Raw genomic sequence first — 19,959 nt, 5'->3', positions numbered from 1 at the left:
CAATATCTGGCGATTTGTAGGTAATACACCTCATACAGCCCCACTTCAAAAAATCCAAACTATCCTTTTAACAACACTCCCTTATCTGCCAGTATATGATTTGCAGTGTGCTTTTTGTTACTTGATCATGATGTACAACTCAGGTTTTACTGAAGGCGTTTTAAAAGATGTTTTTTTTTTTTTTCTTGAGGATTTCCTTCTGTACTGGCGCAGCCTTTTCAGTACCAATGGATTCAGCAGTCACCACGTGCAGTGCATTTCCCCCTCACAGGTCAGGGGGGCTGTGAGAGTCATATCCTCATGTAAGAAAACACTGTTTGTACTGCCCTCTGCTGGAGAGCACACCTCAGTGAAATGTTAATGTGAATAAAAGCACAGTCAAGAGGGAATTGTTTGTAGACCCCACACAAACCTTAATAAAAAAAAATATTGTTTATTATTCGAGTTGGTTTACATCTGACAAGACCATTAAAAAATAAAACTACCTACAGTATATCCACATGTAGGTGTTTCAGGCGACGGGTTTTAAATTAGTGTAAAAAACACGATGTATTTTCAGAGCATAGAGAACAGATGCAGCACCGATCATCAGTGGCATCTGAATGGTCCACAGATAAGTCGGTTTGTCTCGCACACACATACAGACACCCACAAACAACAACTAGAGAATGTTGCTCAGCACACAATATCCACATAAATGTTCAAGCCATCACTTAAAAAAAAAAGTACAGCAGGTTTGTGGAAGTCACCAGAAACTAAGCATCTTGGTCAGTCACTGCTTTTGTCCTGTTTGGTGCCAACAGCAGAATTACTGCCAGGCTGGTTCTCTCTGCCAGAGCAGCACCAACATGCTACGTCACACGCAGCATCCTGACCTCTGAGAGGTCAGTGTTTACTCGAGGAAGTTGTCCAGAGTCAGGCAAGGTGTGATCTTGGTTGGAGGCCTGGTCACCTTTTTCCTTTTAGCTTTCATCAGTGGGCGAATCTCTGATAGAGGAGACTGGAATGGAGGAGTTAGTTAAGGAAGGATGCAGCTTACACACTGATTTTTTTCTGTCCTAATCATTTTCTGACATGAATGCTTGCTGATGAATTTTTACTTTGTTCATGTTTCTTTCCTGACACCTAAAACTGTCTAAAACTAATATAAATCAAAAAACTTTTTAATTTAAAACTCCATTATTTTTTCAGTGGAAGAAGGTAAAAGCACAACACTGACATATCATCACTTCATTAAGTTGTTTGCAAATGTTTGTTAGCAAATATTTGCACATCCAGAGCAACAACAGCATCAGTCATGTTTCTAGTCACCTGACAGATGTATGCAACTGTCATCATAAATTATAAAGAAAAGCTCAAATTTAAGAAGATGGAAAGAGGAAATTGTTTTTACATTTGCTTGGAAAATCAAGAATCCATTATCAAAATAGATGCCAATTAATTTTCTCTAGATGGACTAATCGATTGACTAAATGTTGCAGCTCTATCCAACGTTTAAATTCAAGTTGACCTCTGCAAACCCCTGAGAAAAATTCTTTAAAAAATATCTTAAGCTGCTAAATGCCCCACTGTCTGTCTGCCATTTGGGGCCAGTAGATTTATCAGAGCCAATCTTTAAAAAAAAAAAAGCTTACATAACAATATAAATTAGAGCAGCTTTATATTTAGATGAATATCAGAAAGCACCATAAATAGAAAAATTATTTGATGATATTCAACTAAAAATAAATCCCGACATGGCCTAGATGAGAAGTCAACACCAAAACGATGAGCAGCTCTCAATGATCAGATTAATCATTACATAGTTCAAATCAAGAAACACCTGTTTGACACAAAATCCACATGAAAGAAAAAAGGATACAGGTTGGATGAATTTCGTGCGTCCTCCTAAACCATCATAACCAGTTTTCACCTGAAACAAGAAACATTTTCTGTCATCAAACCACTAAAGGGACAAGTGACGTATTAAATTATTAAAGTGTAGCAGATGGTTGTGTTGTACATACGGCTCCGAGCTTCCTCTGAGGGTCCAACATGCCACCAAAAGTCTTCTTTCTGAAGAGGAGGGAGTTCCTCAAAAAAGGATCCACGGATCCGTCCTCATCTCGAGCCTGAGGTAAGACAAAGCGAGCGACTTTTACACCTCAAGCAAAAAAAAAAAAAAAAAAAAAAAAAGCAGACCACGTCGAGTAACACCTACCTTACTTGGACCTGAGCTTTTCTCGTTGCGTTTAGACAACGACAACCTGAAAAATAAAACAGTAACATTTAAAGGCATTTCTACTGAATTCTTTAGCGTCCAAAAAGAAAAAGAAAACGTGCATTCACAAGGTGAGTCACTTTAAACTTACACCGGATGCTCAAGCCGCATCTTCTTGGATGGGACCTGTGTAGGTCTCTTGGACACATCATCTGGTGTAGTGATGTCATAAGTCATGTTGAGGTCGATGTCCTCGCTACCAGCAGGGTGGTGGAGTCGAGGCTGCTTCAGCTCCATTGGGGCCGGGCTGGATGTTGGGCAGAGAAACTTCATGAGTGAACTGCTCATGGTTTATACTTTCATTAAAGACAAGTCAAAGCATGTAGACACCTCTCAAAGACGAGCCGACTGAGGGCTTCATTTGTCCGTGTTGGGGTGCTCAGACTCCTCTGTAGAAACTCCACTTTCTTCTTCAGACTCTGTGGACAGATATACATGCAGGAATCACGATCATGATTTATCTGATATCAAAAATAAAAGCACATTTGGTGGATTTGCCTTACAGAGATCTCTTTATCAGCACTGGCCAGATCATTCTGCAGAGACTTCATCTCCTCTTTGGTCTGAGTCACCTCTACTGAGGCTTTGTGTAACTAAAATGAGAAAAAAAACTTGATTTAGAGATCAAACATTCAAGAACTGATTCTTGTGGGTGTATAGACTTACTAACATAAAGTTACCTTGTTGTTTGAGGTGAGCACTTCTCTCTTCAGCTTCTCACACATGTCATTTGAAGACTTCAGGCTTCCCTTTAGATTATCATACTCTCTGAAAAAGGAGGGGATAAGATAAATGTGCAGTTAATGATGACAGGGAAGCTGCATTCATTAGGACTGAAGCTCTAAACAATGCAGTGTCAAAAAAAAAAACTGTGAAAGGTTCAACAGGTTTTAGGCTCCTTACTTCTTGAGCGAGATGCAGTAGATGGAGAGCTGCTCCACTGCCGACTGGCTGATACCCATATCTGTGATCATGGACTCCACCTCTGCTCTCTGGCCCTGCAACAATACGTCGAGGCTGGGGCCAAACCAGCAGTGTTAGTGCACAGCAAGAGCATGACTTTATTTAAGAACGAAAGAAAGAAGAGACACAGTACCATGCATGGCACATATTTTGATAATTCATCAATACTGTAATACAGGACTTAGTATTAGAAATTCTGATCATGTTATTATTGGTGTTGCATAGCATTAAACTGTCTCATCTGACTCTTTAAGCTGAAATTAACAATGAATCCTTGCTTGTGCACTAAAATTACTATTTTAATAACTATGCACTTCTATAATTTGTATGTAGGATGAAGCATTAACCTTGTTAACTGGTTCATTAGTTGTATGAGGCAGCTGTTTAATACTCCTCTGCCCAGTTCACTGTCAGATTATTAGTTGCCAAAAGGCTGCACAAGTGCCACCTGTCAGATACCCTCAGTTTCTATTTACTTTCATGTACTTCAAATCAATTTTATCATTGCAATTGAATTGTTAAAAAAAGTAACTATGTACTAACTAGTAATGTAACTATGAACCTGTAAGGCTATAAGCTGCTGTACCCTTTTGACTTGGTGTTTACCTGTAATCAAACATCTGCGCATCTGCCATTTCTGGTTTTCATCTGGACATTAGACCTTTTTCACAGTTGCAGAATCGTCAGTATTGTGATCAGTAGCATGGCCTTGCTTAGAAGCGTAAATATGACAGTACATATGTGACTGCAGATACCTTTCAAAGGTTTTCATTTTGGTCCTGAGTCTCCGGGCCTCCTCCTTGGCAGCCTGAACTTCATTCTGCTGCGTCTCCAAGTATGTCATCTGTTTCTATCAGAATTAATATTTACAAATAAATAAAAAGGCATTACAGAGACAATATGAGAAAATGAGCATAAACAATAGAGAACAGACAACTTACTCTGAGGGCAGAACAGAGCATCTCCTTTTCCATAATCTCTTTCCGTACACTGTCCAGATCTCTCTTCTGCTTGTCCACAGTGTCCTTCAAACCGTCCACCATCTTCTGTTTGTCCCGCCAGTCTCTCTCTACAAATCAGTCAAAGAGATGATGAACCGGTGCTGCTGCCTACTTTTAAATAATCAAGCATCACTGTATCACAACATAGATGTTTTTTACCTTTAGAGGTTAAGAGCGCCTTCATTCGATCCAACTCATTCTAGGGAAGATGAAACATACAATGAGGGCAAAAATAACGAGACTCTAAATCAAATCTTGAGGATGTAAAGAAGCACTACCTGTAGCATCTGTCTGGAGTCTTAAGTGTTAGTTGTCAATAGTAAGTTATGAGGAGACTCTTTAGGTAGACATGCTATTTACTCACCACTTGGCAACAGCACAGTTGATTACATGGTAACAGTTTTAGATCCTTTCTCCCTCAGTGCATTTACACTTAAACCACTGACCCCTCTGTGTGATCACAGCCAAATTACTGTGTTTCTCAAAAGGACAGAAACGAACACCACCACACCACCACACCTCCACAGCCCAATAAGCTCTTTAATATCAGAAGATCATACAGATGGGCTGAAAGTTCAAGAAAGCAATCACAACCCCGAAACTCAAACACTAGTAGATAACTTTCTTGCGTTCATATTAAAGAAGGTATAAATGATGCAGTTTGACATGTCAATCACATCATCAATCAGACCATAAAAAAAAAAAAAAATCACAATTGAAAAAAATCCAAAACTAAACCCAAGAATGCCAAAGATGACAATTGATTTGATGAAGAATGTAAAAATTAGACAAAAGTTTATGATTATCAAATCAAAAACACAGAGATCCAGTAAATAGAGACTTGCACCGTCTTTACTCAAACACACTGAAACCCTACAAATGTATGCTCAGAATCAAAAAGGCACAATACACACAAACAACTGACAATAATTGAGGAGTCCATAAACACAAACCAAGTCTGGGAACAATAGAATTTTATCAAGAAATCTAAGTCTGTAGAATTAGCAATGCATTTTGAAACACTCTGAGATTTTTAGGCCAATACCCACTATAAATCAAAATTCTAAAAACAGCAATCAAATATTGGCTTTATCTCAGGAAAAGAGACCCCCACTCCTATCACTACAAAGCCCTGCAATGCCAAGAGCTAAGCAAAGAAAGGAGTCCCCTCACTCAGCTGGTTCTGATACTTAGTTTACGTTCTAACCTTGTTCTGGTTCAAGACAAGTCTGAGAACAAATCATTTAGAGTCAACCAAATTTTAGCACAACAGAAACAAAACTATATCACCGAATGGAATACAGACAAAAGCGTAGAACAAAATGCAGTGCCATCTGGCCCTAAACAGACAGTACATTACATGACCACAGTGACTGACCATAAACAAAGAACTAGGTTTACAAAGTATAGAGTCAGTGAGCAAAGCCTGGCCATCAAGACAGGCAGAAACAAAAAAAAAAAATCATTGCTCCCCAAAGAGAAGCACTTCTGCCAATTGTGCAAATAAGAAAAAGTAGAAACAGATCTGCATTTTCCAACAGAATGCACAAAACTCCAGGCCGTCTGAACTAAATATTTCCCCAAACTTAAACAAAAACACCCTGAATTCAACCACAGAAACAATATAACCAAATTGCCAATCATGCTGGGAGAAGATAGAGAGAGCTGCAGTCTAGCAGCAGAATGTTTTCAACGGCCACACTGTGAGGAACAGTGAGTGACAGTGAATGTGCTTTAGCAACACTATATTTAGTTGTGATAATGCCAATAAAGCCTCTTTGAATTTGAGTTTACACATATTAAGACTGACTTGCCTCTGCTCAAACAAACTCTCTGTAGAAACCCCCAAACCAACACTGACATATTGATCAGATGCTTTATATTTGGTACCTGTAAGCTTTCTGGGTCCACTGAGCTCTCCTCCTCTCCACCAATGTCAAAGAACAGCTTGCTGATAATGTGTCTGGTGCTGACCTACAAACAGAACATAACAGTATTTAAGTTTTTCTTGCATTTGCAGGTTGGTTCAGTCCGGGTTACCATCAGTTTGGTGAAGTAACTGTACCTGTTTTCTACACTGTGGACAGGTCTTTGTTGGGGCTGTCTGAAACCACTGCAGAAGACTGATGAGAGGAGGAAGAAAAACAATTAGCAGCTTAAAACGTCAGAAATGTGAGTGCTGTTTAAGAGCTGGTTTTCTTTAACATGTCACCATTCATAGTGGAAAGTGTGTCCGCAGTGGATAGCAGCAACATCTCTGGAGTGATCGAAGAAGTCGGAGCAAATTGTGCAATATGCTCGGATAGGCATCTTACTATCACAAGGATCGCCCTGTTATGAAGAGTATATAAAAACACATTGTTTGACATTTAAACAGTGTATTTCTCTCAGTATAATTAACCGTTTTCTTGTATGTAACTTTACACTATATACAACTGCTTGACTAACGCTGTAACGTCAGAGTAATCAAACACAGCACGGCGCTAACGCTAGTTAGCTTTAGTTACGTTAGCTGTCCTATAAGTCATCATACTTACAAAGCGAAGACTTTAAGTTACTGCGCAGGTCGTTGTAATGGAATCAAGCATCCCTAATGATGTGTAGAATATGACATTTTTACCAAGTAAAACTGACTTTAACAGACAAACTCGTCGTTAGCTAACACAAACACAATGCTCCATAACTGCTCCGTTTCCCCGCTGTACGTTCAAACGCAAGTCCCACCCCTCACGCTGCATTCAGGTGCTGCTCGTATATGTGGGAACTATTCAAGGCCACGTTTGAAAATTACCTTATGTTGTATTTAATGGAGTTATGTTGAAAAGTTGGCCTTTATTTAAAAGTATTAGTATTTTCAACCCATAAGCTAAAATGCATCAGAGCCAAACAAATATATCATTAGTCTTTTTTCTAGAAATTCATTTTTTGTTATCCTTATTTCTCACACACACACACACACACACACACACACACACACACACACACACACACACACACACACTGTAAAGGGATATCTGAAAGAAAAGAAATCAGTTTGACTGATATTTACATTTTTTACACCAAATAAGTATTTTTGTGGTTAATTCATCCATTTTCAGCCCAAAGAGAATTGATGTTCATGGTTTTCTGTTGTTTCTCAGAGGTAAGACATTCCTACAGGACACTCGTATGTACTTATATACGCATATGTATCATTACTTACATATACTTAATACATTAGAACAGCAATCATGGAGCTGTTAAGTTGTGTGTCTGCTTAACGAGTTTAGTTGTCCCAATTTCCGAAGTGCTATGAATGCACCATCAAGATCAATTGAGGAGCTGAGCTAAATAACATCACAAATTAAGTAATTCAGTAATTAACGTAAAGCCATCACGCTGATTCACAAAAATTTATAAGTTAACCTCCAATTTATCTTTTATTTTACTGGAGCCAAATCGGCCTGTTTACTCTCCCAGAGCCATTCTCTGGTAGAGAACTCCAAGTCCCACAATTCCCATTTCCGCATCCACTAGCAAAAAGAAGTACTTCTGTCTTGTCTCTGCACGTTAGCTAACGATAGTTGCAGTAAATGTGACAAGCGAGTTGTGGAGCCCAACGATCAAATGCAGACAGTTTCTGAAATGAAAGGTAATAATTTAAAATGAATTTTAAATGTCACGAGAGCTCTTTATCAGAATGAAGCCGAACTCAGCTAGCATTAGATAGATATCTGCTAAAGTTAGCTATCAAAGTAGCCTTTGAAGTTCAACATCAGTATATGAGACTGAAGGGTGTGAAACAAGAAAAGAGTCATGACTCATATAAAAGGGAGGGTGTAAACACGAAGGAGGAATGTTATACTGAAACAAGAGTCTCTTATTTTGTCTTCCAGTTCAGTATGAATAGCAGCCCTTGCTTGTAGCAAAAAGAGTGAGACTGAAGTTTCTCAGAAAATTAAAAGGGTTAAAGTCACACCATAAAATGTTAATGACTTGCACACTGGTTGCCATGTCATAGTAACAGTGTATCATAACCAGCTTGATCTACAGTTATAGACTCAGTCATGAAGCTGTTGACCTTTGGTCCCATAGCTTTCTCTCTGTCTGTCCTGCCAGGTGTGTGTCCCTGCCGCAAGTAGCAGTGATGGAGGCCCAGAGGGGGACTGTGTCCTGGGAGAATGGCACTCTGGCTCCTGTGGACCGCCTTCGCTCAGAGAGGGCAGACAGCCCCACACCAGGTCTGGTGGAGGGAACTGAACCAGGTGAGGATGCTCCATATTCAGCACCTTTTGCAGACTGGGCAATATATTGATATTGTGATATGAGAATAAATATTGTTTTACATTTTAGATATTGTTATGTTGTGATATGGCATAACATTCTTTTCCTGGTTTTAAAGGCTGCATTACAGCAAATTCACACATTTTTCTGAACTTACCAGCTGTTCTGTTAATCTGTTAAACACTACATCCACATTACTGATGGATGTAATAAAAAAAATCTCACTGTTAATATTTTGTGTAATCAACAGTCATCCCTATAGTAATGACATAAAATTGTTATATATTGAGGTATTTGATTAAAAATATAGTGACATTTGATTTTGTCCATTATGCTCAGCCCTGACTGGATGTTATTTTCCAGAAAATTTGCATTTTGAGATATAAATAGTTTATCGTGGCATATCCTAAAAATATCAAGATATTATTTTTATGCCATATTGCCCAGCCCTAGACCATAGACAGTCAGACAGACCTACAGCATGACTTAAATCTCATATAATTCTTGATCATCTGAATGGTTGAGATTGGAAAGCTCATAAATACAGAATTTGTTTCGTGTGTGGACTCTTCACTCTGAGGCTTACAAGAAGGCACAACTGATTTAGAATTTGCCCTAGCTGTTTCACACCACCGCTCTACATGCAAATCAACAGGGGTGCAAACTGTGTTGTTGCTTTCTTACTGGCGGCCCAAAAGGTTGTTGCCAACACACTGGGACAAACGGACACAAGCTTTTCCCACAAATAAAAAAAAAAAACCATATTGTTTAACATTTGCTGAATTAACAAGATGCTCAATGTAATTAAGAATTAGTCATAGACAGCCTTGCGCAAAGTTTATAAGTTTCACCTCACTCAGTAACTGTCAAAATTGCGCAATTTTTAAAGGCAGTCTGGGGTTCGTATTATGTTCACAAACATTTGCTGCTTTTCTTGGCAGGTAAGAGAACCCAAACATATACTTTGCAATACAGTGAACCACACAACATACTTACAGGACATCAGTTGAGTAGGTTGTCCTTCAGTGCATACACTTGCATACACACTGCTAAAAGAATGTGGTCACATGCAGCCAGGACCACCTCTGAATCTGTTCTGAGTGATCAGATCTCAAATATGTCCTCACACCTGCACTTAGAGCTGTCCACTTGTAATTGGATCAACAAGGCCGCATGTTAATAACAGGTGTAAACAGGCTGTTTGTCTTTTGTTGCATCAAGTACATCCCAGCAATTAGCCACCATCAATGGGATTTTTTTTTAACCACCATTTGTTCTCTCTTGCTTATTTCAAAGACTGAAGGTCTAGCTGGACATCTTCAGGCTTGGATAAGTGGATGAATTAAACGAATAAATTAAATTTTATTTAGGTGTTATGCCATCCTGTGGCCCACCCCCCATGGGATTATATTACAAATGTTTACAGTACACGGGTATAACGTTTACAGTACACCAGCATCCCTTGTTCAAAGAAACAGCTTCTAGTTGGGCTGGTCATACATCAGTCCATAGATAACTAGAGATAAGTAATAACTCTTATGTGTAAAACGTAATTGATGCATAATTTAACCATTATTATTTCCTCATTTGGCTTCCATTCACAATTTAGGTTCTATGATGATAGAAAAGGACTGTCTTTGCAGTAAGTAAGGAAGCTAAGCCAGCAATGACAGCAATTTTCAATGCATACATAATTGTACCATGACAAAAACATGCTTAAAGCACGAGACTAATACTTTCCTGTAATTTCCCTCATGGGTGAAAAGTGTTCCATGACAAGAGTTCCTACTGACCAGCTGTTACTAAGCAACATTTGGGCACAAAAAACAGAATGACTTGTTCTTGTCAATAAATCATTTTTAAATGAGAAAGTTCTCTATTTGACATTGTTATAACCATGCAAATTTATGGGAAGTACTTGAGAGAGAGAGGGGGCTTACATGGTATGAGTGTGCACATCCTGTTGTGCAAAGACAAGTTGAACATATGATCATAATAATGTGTCTTTTGTAATCTGTATGCCACTTTGTTGGCTGTTTAATGGAAATGTTTTAACGATTAACGAGGTAATTGACAAGGAGCACCTGAATGCATCATCAGATTGGGGCTCTGTAGAATAATTGTAATGATCTCTCTAAATTTATGTGACCTTGACATACCGTCAGTGTAACAAGTAAACGAGAACTGTAATAATACAGACCCTCCTGGCTGAAACTGTGATTTAGTCATGGTGAAAGTATGTCTGCAGCAGCACAGGTCTGTCACATCCAGCTTGAACAGATCCCACACTGACAGGAGAAGTGATCTATCTTTTCCTGGATTTGCTGTACTCAGTCTACTGATAAACATGACATTTTTGCAGTGTTGTCTTGCTGACTCATTATCCGACTTGTCCTATTATTCTCGTACTATATCTTTTTCTGAATTAGATAAACTGTGACCAGTCCGTTAATTTCTGTCACTGAGGTTTATTCTGGACTGCCTGACAACTTTATTGGCCAACACTGGCCCCAGTCCTGAATGGTTCCCATCGAAAAGCTCAGGGAAGTGCGTGTGTGCTGCTCTGCAGAGGTAGGGAAGTTAACCATTAACCGACAGTTTTCATCGCTGAAGTGTTTCCTCTTTTAAAAATGAAAATGTTGTTTGAAAAAATATCACAGCTTTGTGTCAAATTTTGTTTTTGGACAATCTGAAGAAGACGCTGCACTAAAAAATAGTATATATAATGGATATTTCTGCCTTATTGGAAATGTTTGAAGCATCTTTAAAGCTGATGACTAAGTGGTTGGTTTGGCAAATGTACATCTGGTTAACTGCACTACCTCCGTGAAAGAGCAGCACACGGCCGCATCTCTCAGTTTTACTATGAGAACCATTAGTGATGCACGATATATATCAGGGCTGATGATTGGAAATTTACATTATTATTTATTATTTTGGCAATAAAATTTAATCCGATAAATATCAGCTATAATAAAACCTGATTTGACAGATAGAGTCAAAGCATTTCATTTGAATTCTTAGTAGGGCCTGACTGATACTGCATTTTTGGGGCTGATATCAATGTTAGTAAAAAGGCTAAAAATTTGTAAAAAAAAAAAAAAAGTTTTGATATCGATGCATCAGCTGATATGAAAAAAATCGTAAAATCAGAACTGTTCTTTGTTTTTATTGTGATGTCAGAACTTTTTTAAAATATCAGTTTTCTTATCAGCCATGAGACTCAGGTAATTATTGGTAATTGGCACTGGAAGGAAAAAACTCATGTCATGCATCTATAAGGAACCATTGCTCCAGTGGACGAGTCCGTCCTGAACTTGGGTGAGACCAACAGATTCAAAAAACACGACAATAACAGGCCCAACGGGTCTTTATAGTTTTCATAAGCCGAATTATTTATTCCTCACACATGTGTGCATTATACTGACAAACATGTGACAATCGTTTTTTCCTGCATTAATTTCAGGTGCCGGTCAGAAGAGTGCTATGTTCGTCCATGCCCAGTCTTTCGAGGATCTGACTGCTGACGCCGAGGCAGAGGTTAGCAGGGAGGCTGACCTGGACGAATCAGAAGAGCGTGAAGAGGAGCTCAAGGCGCTGGAGGAGCAGCACAGCAACGACATTTCATCAGAGAGCAGGACTAAGGACGAAGACGTGTGCAGCGAGGCGTGGAGGAGCCACAAAAAACATGTGTTTGTCCTGAGCGAGGCCGGAAAGCCGATTTACAGCCGCTACGGCACGGAGGAGGCTCTGTCCAGCACCATGGGGGTGATGATGGCACTGGTATCCTTCGTTGAAGCCGAGAAGAACATCATCCGCTCCATACATGCAGGTCAGAATACACTAAGTCCGGTTCCAAAATGATTAGGACGTTGTGTAAAGTAAAAACAGAATGAATGCAATGATTTGCAAATTCCAAGACACATTCTGCATGAGTTATAACAGTGTGGCTTTGTAGTAAAAGAATTCAGGTACCAGACTGAACTGCCAGCAGTCCAGACCTGCCTCCCATTGAAAGTGTCTGGTACATTATGAAGCACAAAATACGACAACAGAGACCCCGGAGTGTTGAGCACCCGAAGTCATATATCAAGCATGAATGAGAAAAAAAATTCACTTTCAAAACTTCAAAAAATAGTGTCCTCGGTTCTCAAACACTTACTGATTGCATTCTGTTTTTATTTACATGATGTGGTTCATAGCTAAAAATATTCCATGAAATATGTTGGATCCATTTCAACTCTGTCAACATTTTGTGTATCAGATGGCTGTAAAGTGGTTTTCCTCGCCAAGAGCCCTCTGGTCCTGGTGGGCGTGTCTCGGACGTGTCAGTCAGACAGGGAGCTGCTGCGAGAGCTGCAGTACATCTACTACCAGATCGTCAGCCTCCTGACCCTCACCCAGCTTAACCACATCTTCCAGCACAAGCAGAACTACGACCTGCGCCGCTTGCTGGCCGGCTCCGAGTATCTCACTGACAACCTACTGCACCGGCTGGACCGAGACCCCGGCCTGCTGCTCAGCGCCGTCATCTGCCTGCCTCTGGCCAGCTCCGCCAGGGACGTGGTCTCCTCCAGCCTGCAGGCCGCCAAAGCCAAAAACCTGGTGTTCTCCATCCTGCTGGCGGGTGACCGCCTGGTCACTCTGGTGAGGAAAAAGGACCAGTTCCTGCACCACATAGACTTGCACCTGGTCTTCAACCTCGTCGGCTCCTCCTCGTCCTTCAGAGAGGGTGAAGGCTGGACGCCGATCTGTCTGCCAAAGTTCAACACTGCGGGATTCTTCCACGCTCACATTTCCTACCTGGAGCCCGCGTCCGAGCTCTGCCTCATCCTGGTCTCCACCGACCGAGAGGACTTTTTTAACATGTCCGACTGCAAGCAGCGTTTCCTGGAGAGGCTAAGCAAGCGCAGCGCCTACCAGGCCCTGAAGGAGGCGCTGAAATATCCCAGTTACTCTGTGGAGCAGGTCGGCATCCCGGAGCTCAGGCACTTCCTGTACAAATCAAAGAGTTCAGGGCTGTACACCAGGTGGGCATGACATCTGCTGAAACATTTTCAGAATTCATGTCTGTAGTTTTTGTATTCATTTGGTATTAGTTTGGATTATTTGAAGAGAGGCTGTATGAAGTATTTATCCATAATCAGTATATTTACAACAGTAGATGCTGGTCAGCAGGTCCTCGGTTTGTGGAAGGAGAGAGGAGCACCAGCACAGAACCTAAGCAATGTACTGCTCTGGACAGCTTTTTTAGTTATCAGTGTGAGTGTACCCTTTACTTTGCCGTCAGACAGTCTTACCCAACAGGAAACCACAGTTACATAAATTAGATATCACACTCTCCAAACCTACCAAACTCCATAGGTGAACTCAGTCATTTTACCTCGTAGAACACTGGAGTTGCTGCTCTACGGCAGCCCTGATTTGTTAGTTTGTTTGTGTTATTGTGTGACTTTGGTGTTTTAAAAGGATAGTTGGACTTACTGAAGTCACATAATAACATAAAGAAACAGATCAAGGCAGCATTAGAGCAGCAACTCTTGTGTTCAGTGAGGTAAAATTACAAATTTGGCCTTTGGAGTTTGTTTAGTTTGGAGAGAGATATTTGGCTCACATATTGGTGGAAAAAGGCTGTGTGATGCAAAGTAAAGTTGTGAAACTGTTCTAAATACAGCGTACATGTAAACTGTTATGTTTTTTTTTTTTAGGTGAGTCATATTTTAGTGAATAAAATACATTTTGTTTTTGACCCTGTCCACATCAGTGTAGCTTCCGTGCTGGTGCCCCTCACTGCTTTTCCTTCCTGCAAAACCTCTTTTGTGTAGATCTTAAGGTGTTGCACTTGAAAAGATGCTCTTTATTTCTTTTCCTCCAGTCCAGAGTTTCCTGTCGTGTACCAGTCTGATGAAGAGCAGGAGAGGCTTATGGGATTGTACCAGGACCTTCACAGCCGCTTGCATCATCCAACCAGACCTCTCCGCTCCTTCTACCGCTGCAGTGAAACTGAAAACCTGCTGGCATGGGTATGTCTTCTGTTGTGACATGAGATGTTATCAGTCTTTTATAATATTTTACATTTTACTCTGGCTCAGTTTTCACAACACAGTTTCATTTTTACACAACATGAAATTAGGAAGTACATCAAGCACTTTCACAAGTTCACCAAACATCTCATGTACATTGATCATGTTTGTTACTGAATTTTAATCATTATTACATTAAAAAACAAGGTTGCTGTGTTGTCATACAGTAACCACTTCTCATCTGTACACTACCGACTATGATAAAAAAAAACAACTACTTATGCTTGTTTTTTTAAAGGTTTTTGAAAACTCATATAAAGACAAGATCAATAGTGCATCATGAGGGCATTCATAGTGAATTATAATGCATTCATAATGCTTTTTGACTACATTCATTAACATACTGTACATGTGCTTTCTAATACACTATGCTAGCAATCATAAAACATAATAGATCTGATGTGACTTATAATGAATTATAACTCACATTGCATCTAAGATGTTTTTATGTTATAAGTGTATTGAATGCTCTTGACTGGTTATAAACTACAGGTTGACTGATGGGACTTATAATACATTATGACTACGTCTACTCACCTATACACACTTCAACAATCAACTGTAGTAAGGACTCATAGTATGCTATAATAGCACATATTGATGCATCAATACTAATGCATGCGTCAACATAATGAGCCTCATGCAAGAACATAAATTTCTTCCTCTTTTTTTCACACGAAGGGCTCATAAGAACACGCCATGTCAGATTTGACACGCTCGGAACTTCAGAAAACCGTGTAAATTATCCACCTGTGTGTATTTGACTGCACATGTATGAGACTCGTAAATTAGCATAGTTAACACCCCAATAATATCATATACATCTGTGCTTCCTGTTCCATATGTCAGGAAGTGTTCATTCATGAAAATGGCATCAAAGAGAAAAAAACTTTACAAGTTTGGAGTTTAAAGTCCTGCTTTCAGAGATCCATGAAGGAAAATCTGTCATTTTAGCAGTGTCACCAGTGGAATTAAAAGACCTGCTAAAGCGAAGAAATGGGAAAAGTGAGTGCTGTTAATGCCATGTTACCGGAGGGTTGGACTTTCTCTGTGAAATTAAGAAGAAATGTCTCAATATGGGGATTATTTAAGAGAAAGAGACAACTCACCACAGTAAGGGGCGATCAATAACTGCAGCAGGAGGAGAGGGTTAAGGGGAAGTTTTCATCACAGAGACAGAGGACAGAATAAGTGAGGATGTTCTCCTGGACAGAGACTCATAAACCTGCATGTGTAGCTATATGGACAATACACCTGAATGAATGATGAGAGGCTTTGTATGTATATTTGCAGTTATATTATAATTTGAAATGTAGTCAAATAAGATAATGTTGCATTTTCATGCATTTAGAAGAATTTCTGATGCATCATGAGTGATAATTACACAAGATGACCAAATACAGAGAATTACAAGTAAGATTTGTCCATTTTAGGAATGGAACGTTAATGTAAAAGCTATATGATATATTCAAAGTAAGAAAAATGCTAAATATATTTTGTCAGGCTTTATTTTCATCACAGGATGAAAGCAGTTGAGTTTGGGTGTTCTAACAAACCATCAACAACAGCCACTGTAATAATTACACCCATTTCTAATATCCATAAGAACCTTGAACTTATAATTTAATGTAAGTCACATTTATATGCATTATGGATGTTTAGTGTAGTCATAAATCATTATGAATGCATTAAAATTCACTATGAATGGCCCCATTATGCATGATAGACAGTGTTACTGAAAACTGTATTACTGTCCTGTAAATGTAGATAATAGATTCTAGAGTCTGACTTTACAGAAAATCCAACTTTCCTAAAGACAAAATGATGAAATTGTATTGTATAGGTTTTCATTCCAAACATCAAACATTAGGAGTTCAATCACGGGTGTGTTTAATGGTTTAAAATAAAGTAAGCAAGCTACAGGTGTGCTGGAGAGCACATGACATTAAGCCACAATTAAATATGATATTAAAGCACAATTAATACTACTGCAGCATTTACCTTCTTAAATTGCAATCTCCATTTCCACCTCTGCTATACTTCTGAAAGTATGACAGTCGTGCTGAGTTTATTAGCAATTACCTTGTAATACTGCTTACAAGGTTGTTAAAATCAGGAAAACTGCTGAGTGTTTAAAGGTAAGAATTCAGTAAATGTGTCTTTGCATTAAGAGCTTTTACATATCAAAACTCTGTAGTGAAAACTACGCCAAAGCAATACTGTAATACTCATTTAAACAGCTTTGTCACACCTGGTCTCGTTCTACCTCCTTCTCTGCAGGTGACGAGTGGCTTCGAGCTCTACCTCTGCTTCAGTCCGCTGGGGACCAAGTCCTCGGCCGTCTCCGCTGTCAACAAACTGCTGAAGTGGATCAGGAGGGAGGAGGATCGCCTCTTCATCCTGAGCCCTCTCACATACTGAGCCCTCGCTGCCCGCCGACCTCCTGGAACAAAATGCGTCACCCTGAACTCTGACGGCCTGGTGCTAACAAAAGCTGCGGATCAGACAGCAGTCAGTTCAGTGTTAAGAATAATTGTTAAAGCGTTGTTTTTTTTCCTGCTTCTGGGTTCCTCTGATCTGATTCACAGGGTTGTGATGAAATAGATTTAAGCTGTATTTTATCTGCCTAGATTTTTTATACATTTTAAATTTGGATAAACAGAGTGAAGCAGTGACAGCATCATCGATGACACAATAATAACATTAACGGTGGTGTTTGTATGCTGTCCAAGTTGATTATTTTACTGTAACACACCTATTATGCCTCTCAGAATATGAAAATATGCTGTCTTTGTTTTTTAAAATGCTCTCAGCTCAATTCTTAAAGATCAAGAATAAAATTTGAATTCAAAAACTGGAATTTTTCTGACGACCTGCAGTAGAATGTATTCTCTTACTGTCAAAATATTTGTTAGCCACATTCCTGTTGTGTTTTCTCTTTACATGATGACCAACAACTGTAAGAACCATTGTCATTTTACCTCTATGCACTTTCTTTATGCAAAAGGCACTCCAAGAGCAATGTGTTCATACCTGTTTACTGCTGTCACTTGATTGTGTTAACATGTATTGTTGATGTCAGTGTGAAGGAATCTAACTGTAAGTCCATTAATCTTTTGGTGTCCATTAGAATTTTCCTTTAGACATTTCATTTACCGTAATGTGCACATTGATTAAGAAAAGTATTGTGTCATTTTAGCTGCTTGTATCTAATCACAAAGATTAACTGTATTTCATGGGATCCAGCTTTGCTTAAGGAATCCAATGTTGCCACATCTGCCTCCACTAATCATGCCTTAACTAATAGTCATTGTGCAAAGCCAATATAAGGTTGCAACACTGCAGATTTATGGCTGCTGCACAATTACACAGTTATTATATATATGAATAAATGGCTATAAAGAAAACAGACTCCCAGTCAGGTTCTCTGTCTTGATTGACTGTGTGGTGTTTATTTTTTCTGGTCTTTACTTTTATTAATAGACATTTTTTATGTCAGCCATATAAATATGAAGTAGTAGTTTAAACACTTATGTTACCAATGATACTAATTGAGGTCTTGTTTCATTTAGTGTAGTGGAGCCTTTCCAGTGAGCCAAAATGCACAAAAGCAGCACCCTGACTGTGTTTGACCTGAATGCAACTGAGCCTTAAAGGTAGAAACACTGTAACAGCACCAGTGCGAAGTTGGCTCCTCACAGGCAGCACCCTGGAGGTCAAAAATAAATGGAAAATGGAAAGACTGTTATTATTCCACATGACAAATGGGAGACATTAAAATTAGTTTCTTCAGTACTCCTGCTGTTTTGTGAAAGTTATGGGGACACACATCACAGGGAAGTCATACTCACATCTTCTGGGAATGCCCAAAAAATATTGGACACCTTTTGGGCATAATCCCAAAGTATTTTAATCAAAATCAGAAATATTTCTACTTCTTGCAAAACAAGGGTATTACAACTCTATGGCTGCAAATACAACCACCTCCATTAAATCAGTGGAGAAAGAAGGTTATAAGGGTGTGTTACATGTAATCAATAATTGCAAAACTTAATTTAAAAACATGTCTCCATGCTAAAATGAAGGTCATGACAATGTATCTCTCAAGAGTTAGAAATAATTAATGTACTTCGCAAACAATAATTTTACTTTTCCTGACTTACTTGACTGAATTTATTTGTTGTCGGTTTTTGACAGTTTTTTTCTTTTTCTTTTTTCTTAAGATGTTGTCTCTGTTATTGTTATTATTATATATTTTTTAAAAAAAGCAAAAAACATATTGTGCAAAGTTAGCCATTCCTCCCCAGCTCCACGACAGAGGGCAAAGAACATAGACTAATTAGGAGAGGGAGTGCCGGGTGTGAGAACAAAGCAGTGAATCAAAGAAATGAAACATTATTTTCTCCTTCTTTTACAGTGATTAGGCTCTTAAGCACTAATAAACATCCCATTACCTCTGCACAGTGCCAGAGTTTGTGCTGAAGCGATCCTCAGTCTGCTCTGTCTGTGTGTAAAACTCTTTCTGCAGCTCTCAGCAGAGGAGAGACAGAATGCAAAGTAACCACTGGTCGCCGTGGAGTTCTGACCTCACAACCTGCACGCTGTGTTAGCTGGGGGCTACACACCACTGCCAAACAAGTGTCCTGAGTAAAGCAAAACATGGGAAAATACAGAAATGCAGGCAGAAAGCAGAGTCTGCAGATCCAAACACCATCTCACACTTCTGGTGGGTCATAAGTAATTATCAGGGGCATGTCTAGGCTTTTTTTGGCAGGTGTAACCCAAGTGGGGCACTGACTTATGCACACATGCATACATTAATGTACCATCTCTCATATCTACTTTAATTACTAACATGACAGTATGTTATAGTTTGTTATTCCTGTTTCAAACTTGTATTTCAAAACTAAATAGTCAAACTAATCACAGCACATTAAGTCACACCATGCAAATATGATAAAAAGGTTCCACACTTTATTCTCTAAGTCCTCAAAAAGAAATTTTAATTATTATCACTTGTAACACCTGTGTTTACGCTTATATTTCATGCCAAAATGGCTGTAAAAAGGTCTATTTGTTAGCATAATGGTATATTATCTGTATTAAACCGGGTATAACAATACAGTTATTATTATTATTATTTTCTTCACCTTTCTTTCTTTTTCGTGGAATACAATCTAGGAGTGAGTTTTTTTTCCGTGTACCATCATATTTCAGGAGACCACCATAAGATAAAGCAGTACACATGCTGATCTGTTGCCTAAACAGTAAGGAAACTGTCCACTGGTGGCTTTGATGCTGTGTTCTAGTGAGGAACACTGCAGTGGAACATGGGGGAAATGGACAGAAGTTAATATTGAGTTGGTTGTTAGACAGATAACAGGAAGCC

The 19,959-nt window shown here is 39.1% G+C and overlaps 2 protein-coding genes across 2 annotated transcripts; one reads left to right on the top strand and one right to left on the bottom strand.

The window, feature by feature from the left end:
* Positions 1 to 413: 413 nt before the first annotated feature.
* On the bottom strand, positions 414 to 6,955 carry traip (TRAF-interacting protein). Its single transcript, XM_084728067.1, has 16 exons — positions 6,762 to 6,955; positions 6,437 to 6,555; positions 6,290 to 6,347; positions 6,115 to 6,198; positions 4,384 to 4,423; positions 4,165 to 4,292; positions 3,979 to 4,073; positions 3,164 to 3,277; positions 2,941 to 3,028; positions 2,764 to 2,853; positions 2,591 to 2,679; positions 2,352 to 2,507; positions 2,201 to 2,246; positions 2,007 to 2,111; positions 1,862 to 1,912; positions 414 to 1,000 (listed from the first exon to the last, which is right to left on the bottom strand). The coding sequence occupies exons 2-16, from the start codon at positions 6,532 to 6,534 to the stop codon at positions 893 to 895; spliced, it is 1,350 nt and encodes a 449-aa protein (XP_084584193.1). The 5' UTR covers positions 6,535 to 6,555; positions 6,762 to 6,955; the 3' UTR covers positions 414 to 892.
* A 757-nt stretch (positions 6,956 to 7,712) lies between these two features.
* On the top strand, positions 7,713 to 17,981 carry mon1a (MON1 secretory trafficking family member A). The gene is made up of 6 exons (XM_084728053.1): positions 7,713 to 7,855; positions 8,323 to 8,468; positions 11,954 to 12,319; positions 12,752 to 13,517; positions 14,363 to 14,510; positions 16,851 to 17,981. The coding sequence occupies exons 2-6, from the start codon at positions 8,351 to 8,353 to the stop codon at positions 16,989 to 16,991; spliced, it is 1,539 nt and encodes a 512-aa protein (XP_084584179.1). The 5' UTR covers positions 7,713 to 7,855; positions 8,323 to 8,350; the 3' UTR covers positions 16,992 to 17,981.
* The last annotated feature ends 1,978 nt before the right edge of the window (positions 17,982 to 19,959 follow it).

This window comes from Lutjanus erythropterus, chromosome 2, assembly GCF_056507025.1.
Source record: "Lutjanus erythropterus isolate fLutEry1 chromosome 2, fLutEry1.hap2, whole genome shotgun sequence".
Lineage (NCBI taxonomy): Eukaryota > Metazoa > Chordata > Actinopteri > Lutjaniformes > Lutjanidae > Lutjanus > Lutjanus erythropterus.
The sequence above is the reverse complement of the archived record's forward strand: the minus strand, read 5'-3'. Positions and strand labels throughout refer to the sequence as shown.

Excerpts from the sequence above, each read along its gene's own strand:
- traip (XM_084728067.1), bottom strand. The coding sequence starts at position 6,534 with ATGCCTATCCGAGCATATTGCACAATTTGCTCCGACTTCTTCGATCAC. Across the intron at positions 3,029-3,163 it reads TACTGCATCTCGCTCAAGAA|AGAGTATGATAATCTAAAGG; the intron begins GTAAGGAGCCTA and ends CTCCTTTTTCAG. Across the intron at positions 1,913-2,006 it reads CTCAGAGGAAGCTCGGAGCC|GTGAAAACTGGTTATGATGG; the intron begins GTATGTACAACA and ends TTCTTGTTTCAG.
- mon1a (XM_084728053.1), top strand. The coding sequence starts at position 8,351 with ATGGAGGCCCAGAGGGGGACTGTGTCCTGGGAGAATGGCACTCTGGCT. Across the intron at positions 13,518-14,362 it reads AGTTCAGGGCTGTACACCAG|TCCAGAGTTTCCTGTCGTGT; the intron begins GTGGGCATGACA and ends CTTTTCCTCCAG. Across the intron at positions 14,511-16,850 it reads CTGAAAACCTGCTGGCATGG|GTGACGAGTGGCTTCGAGCT; the intron begins GTATGTCTTCTG and ends CCTTCTCTGCAG.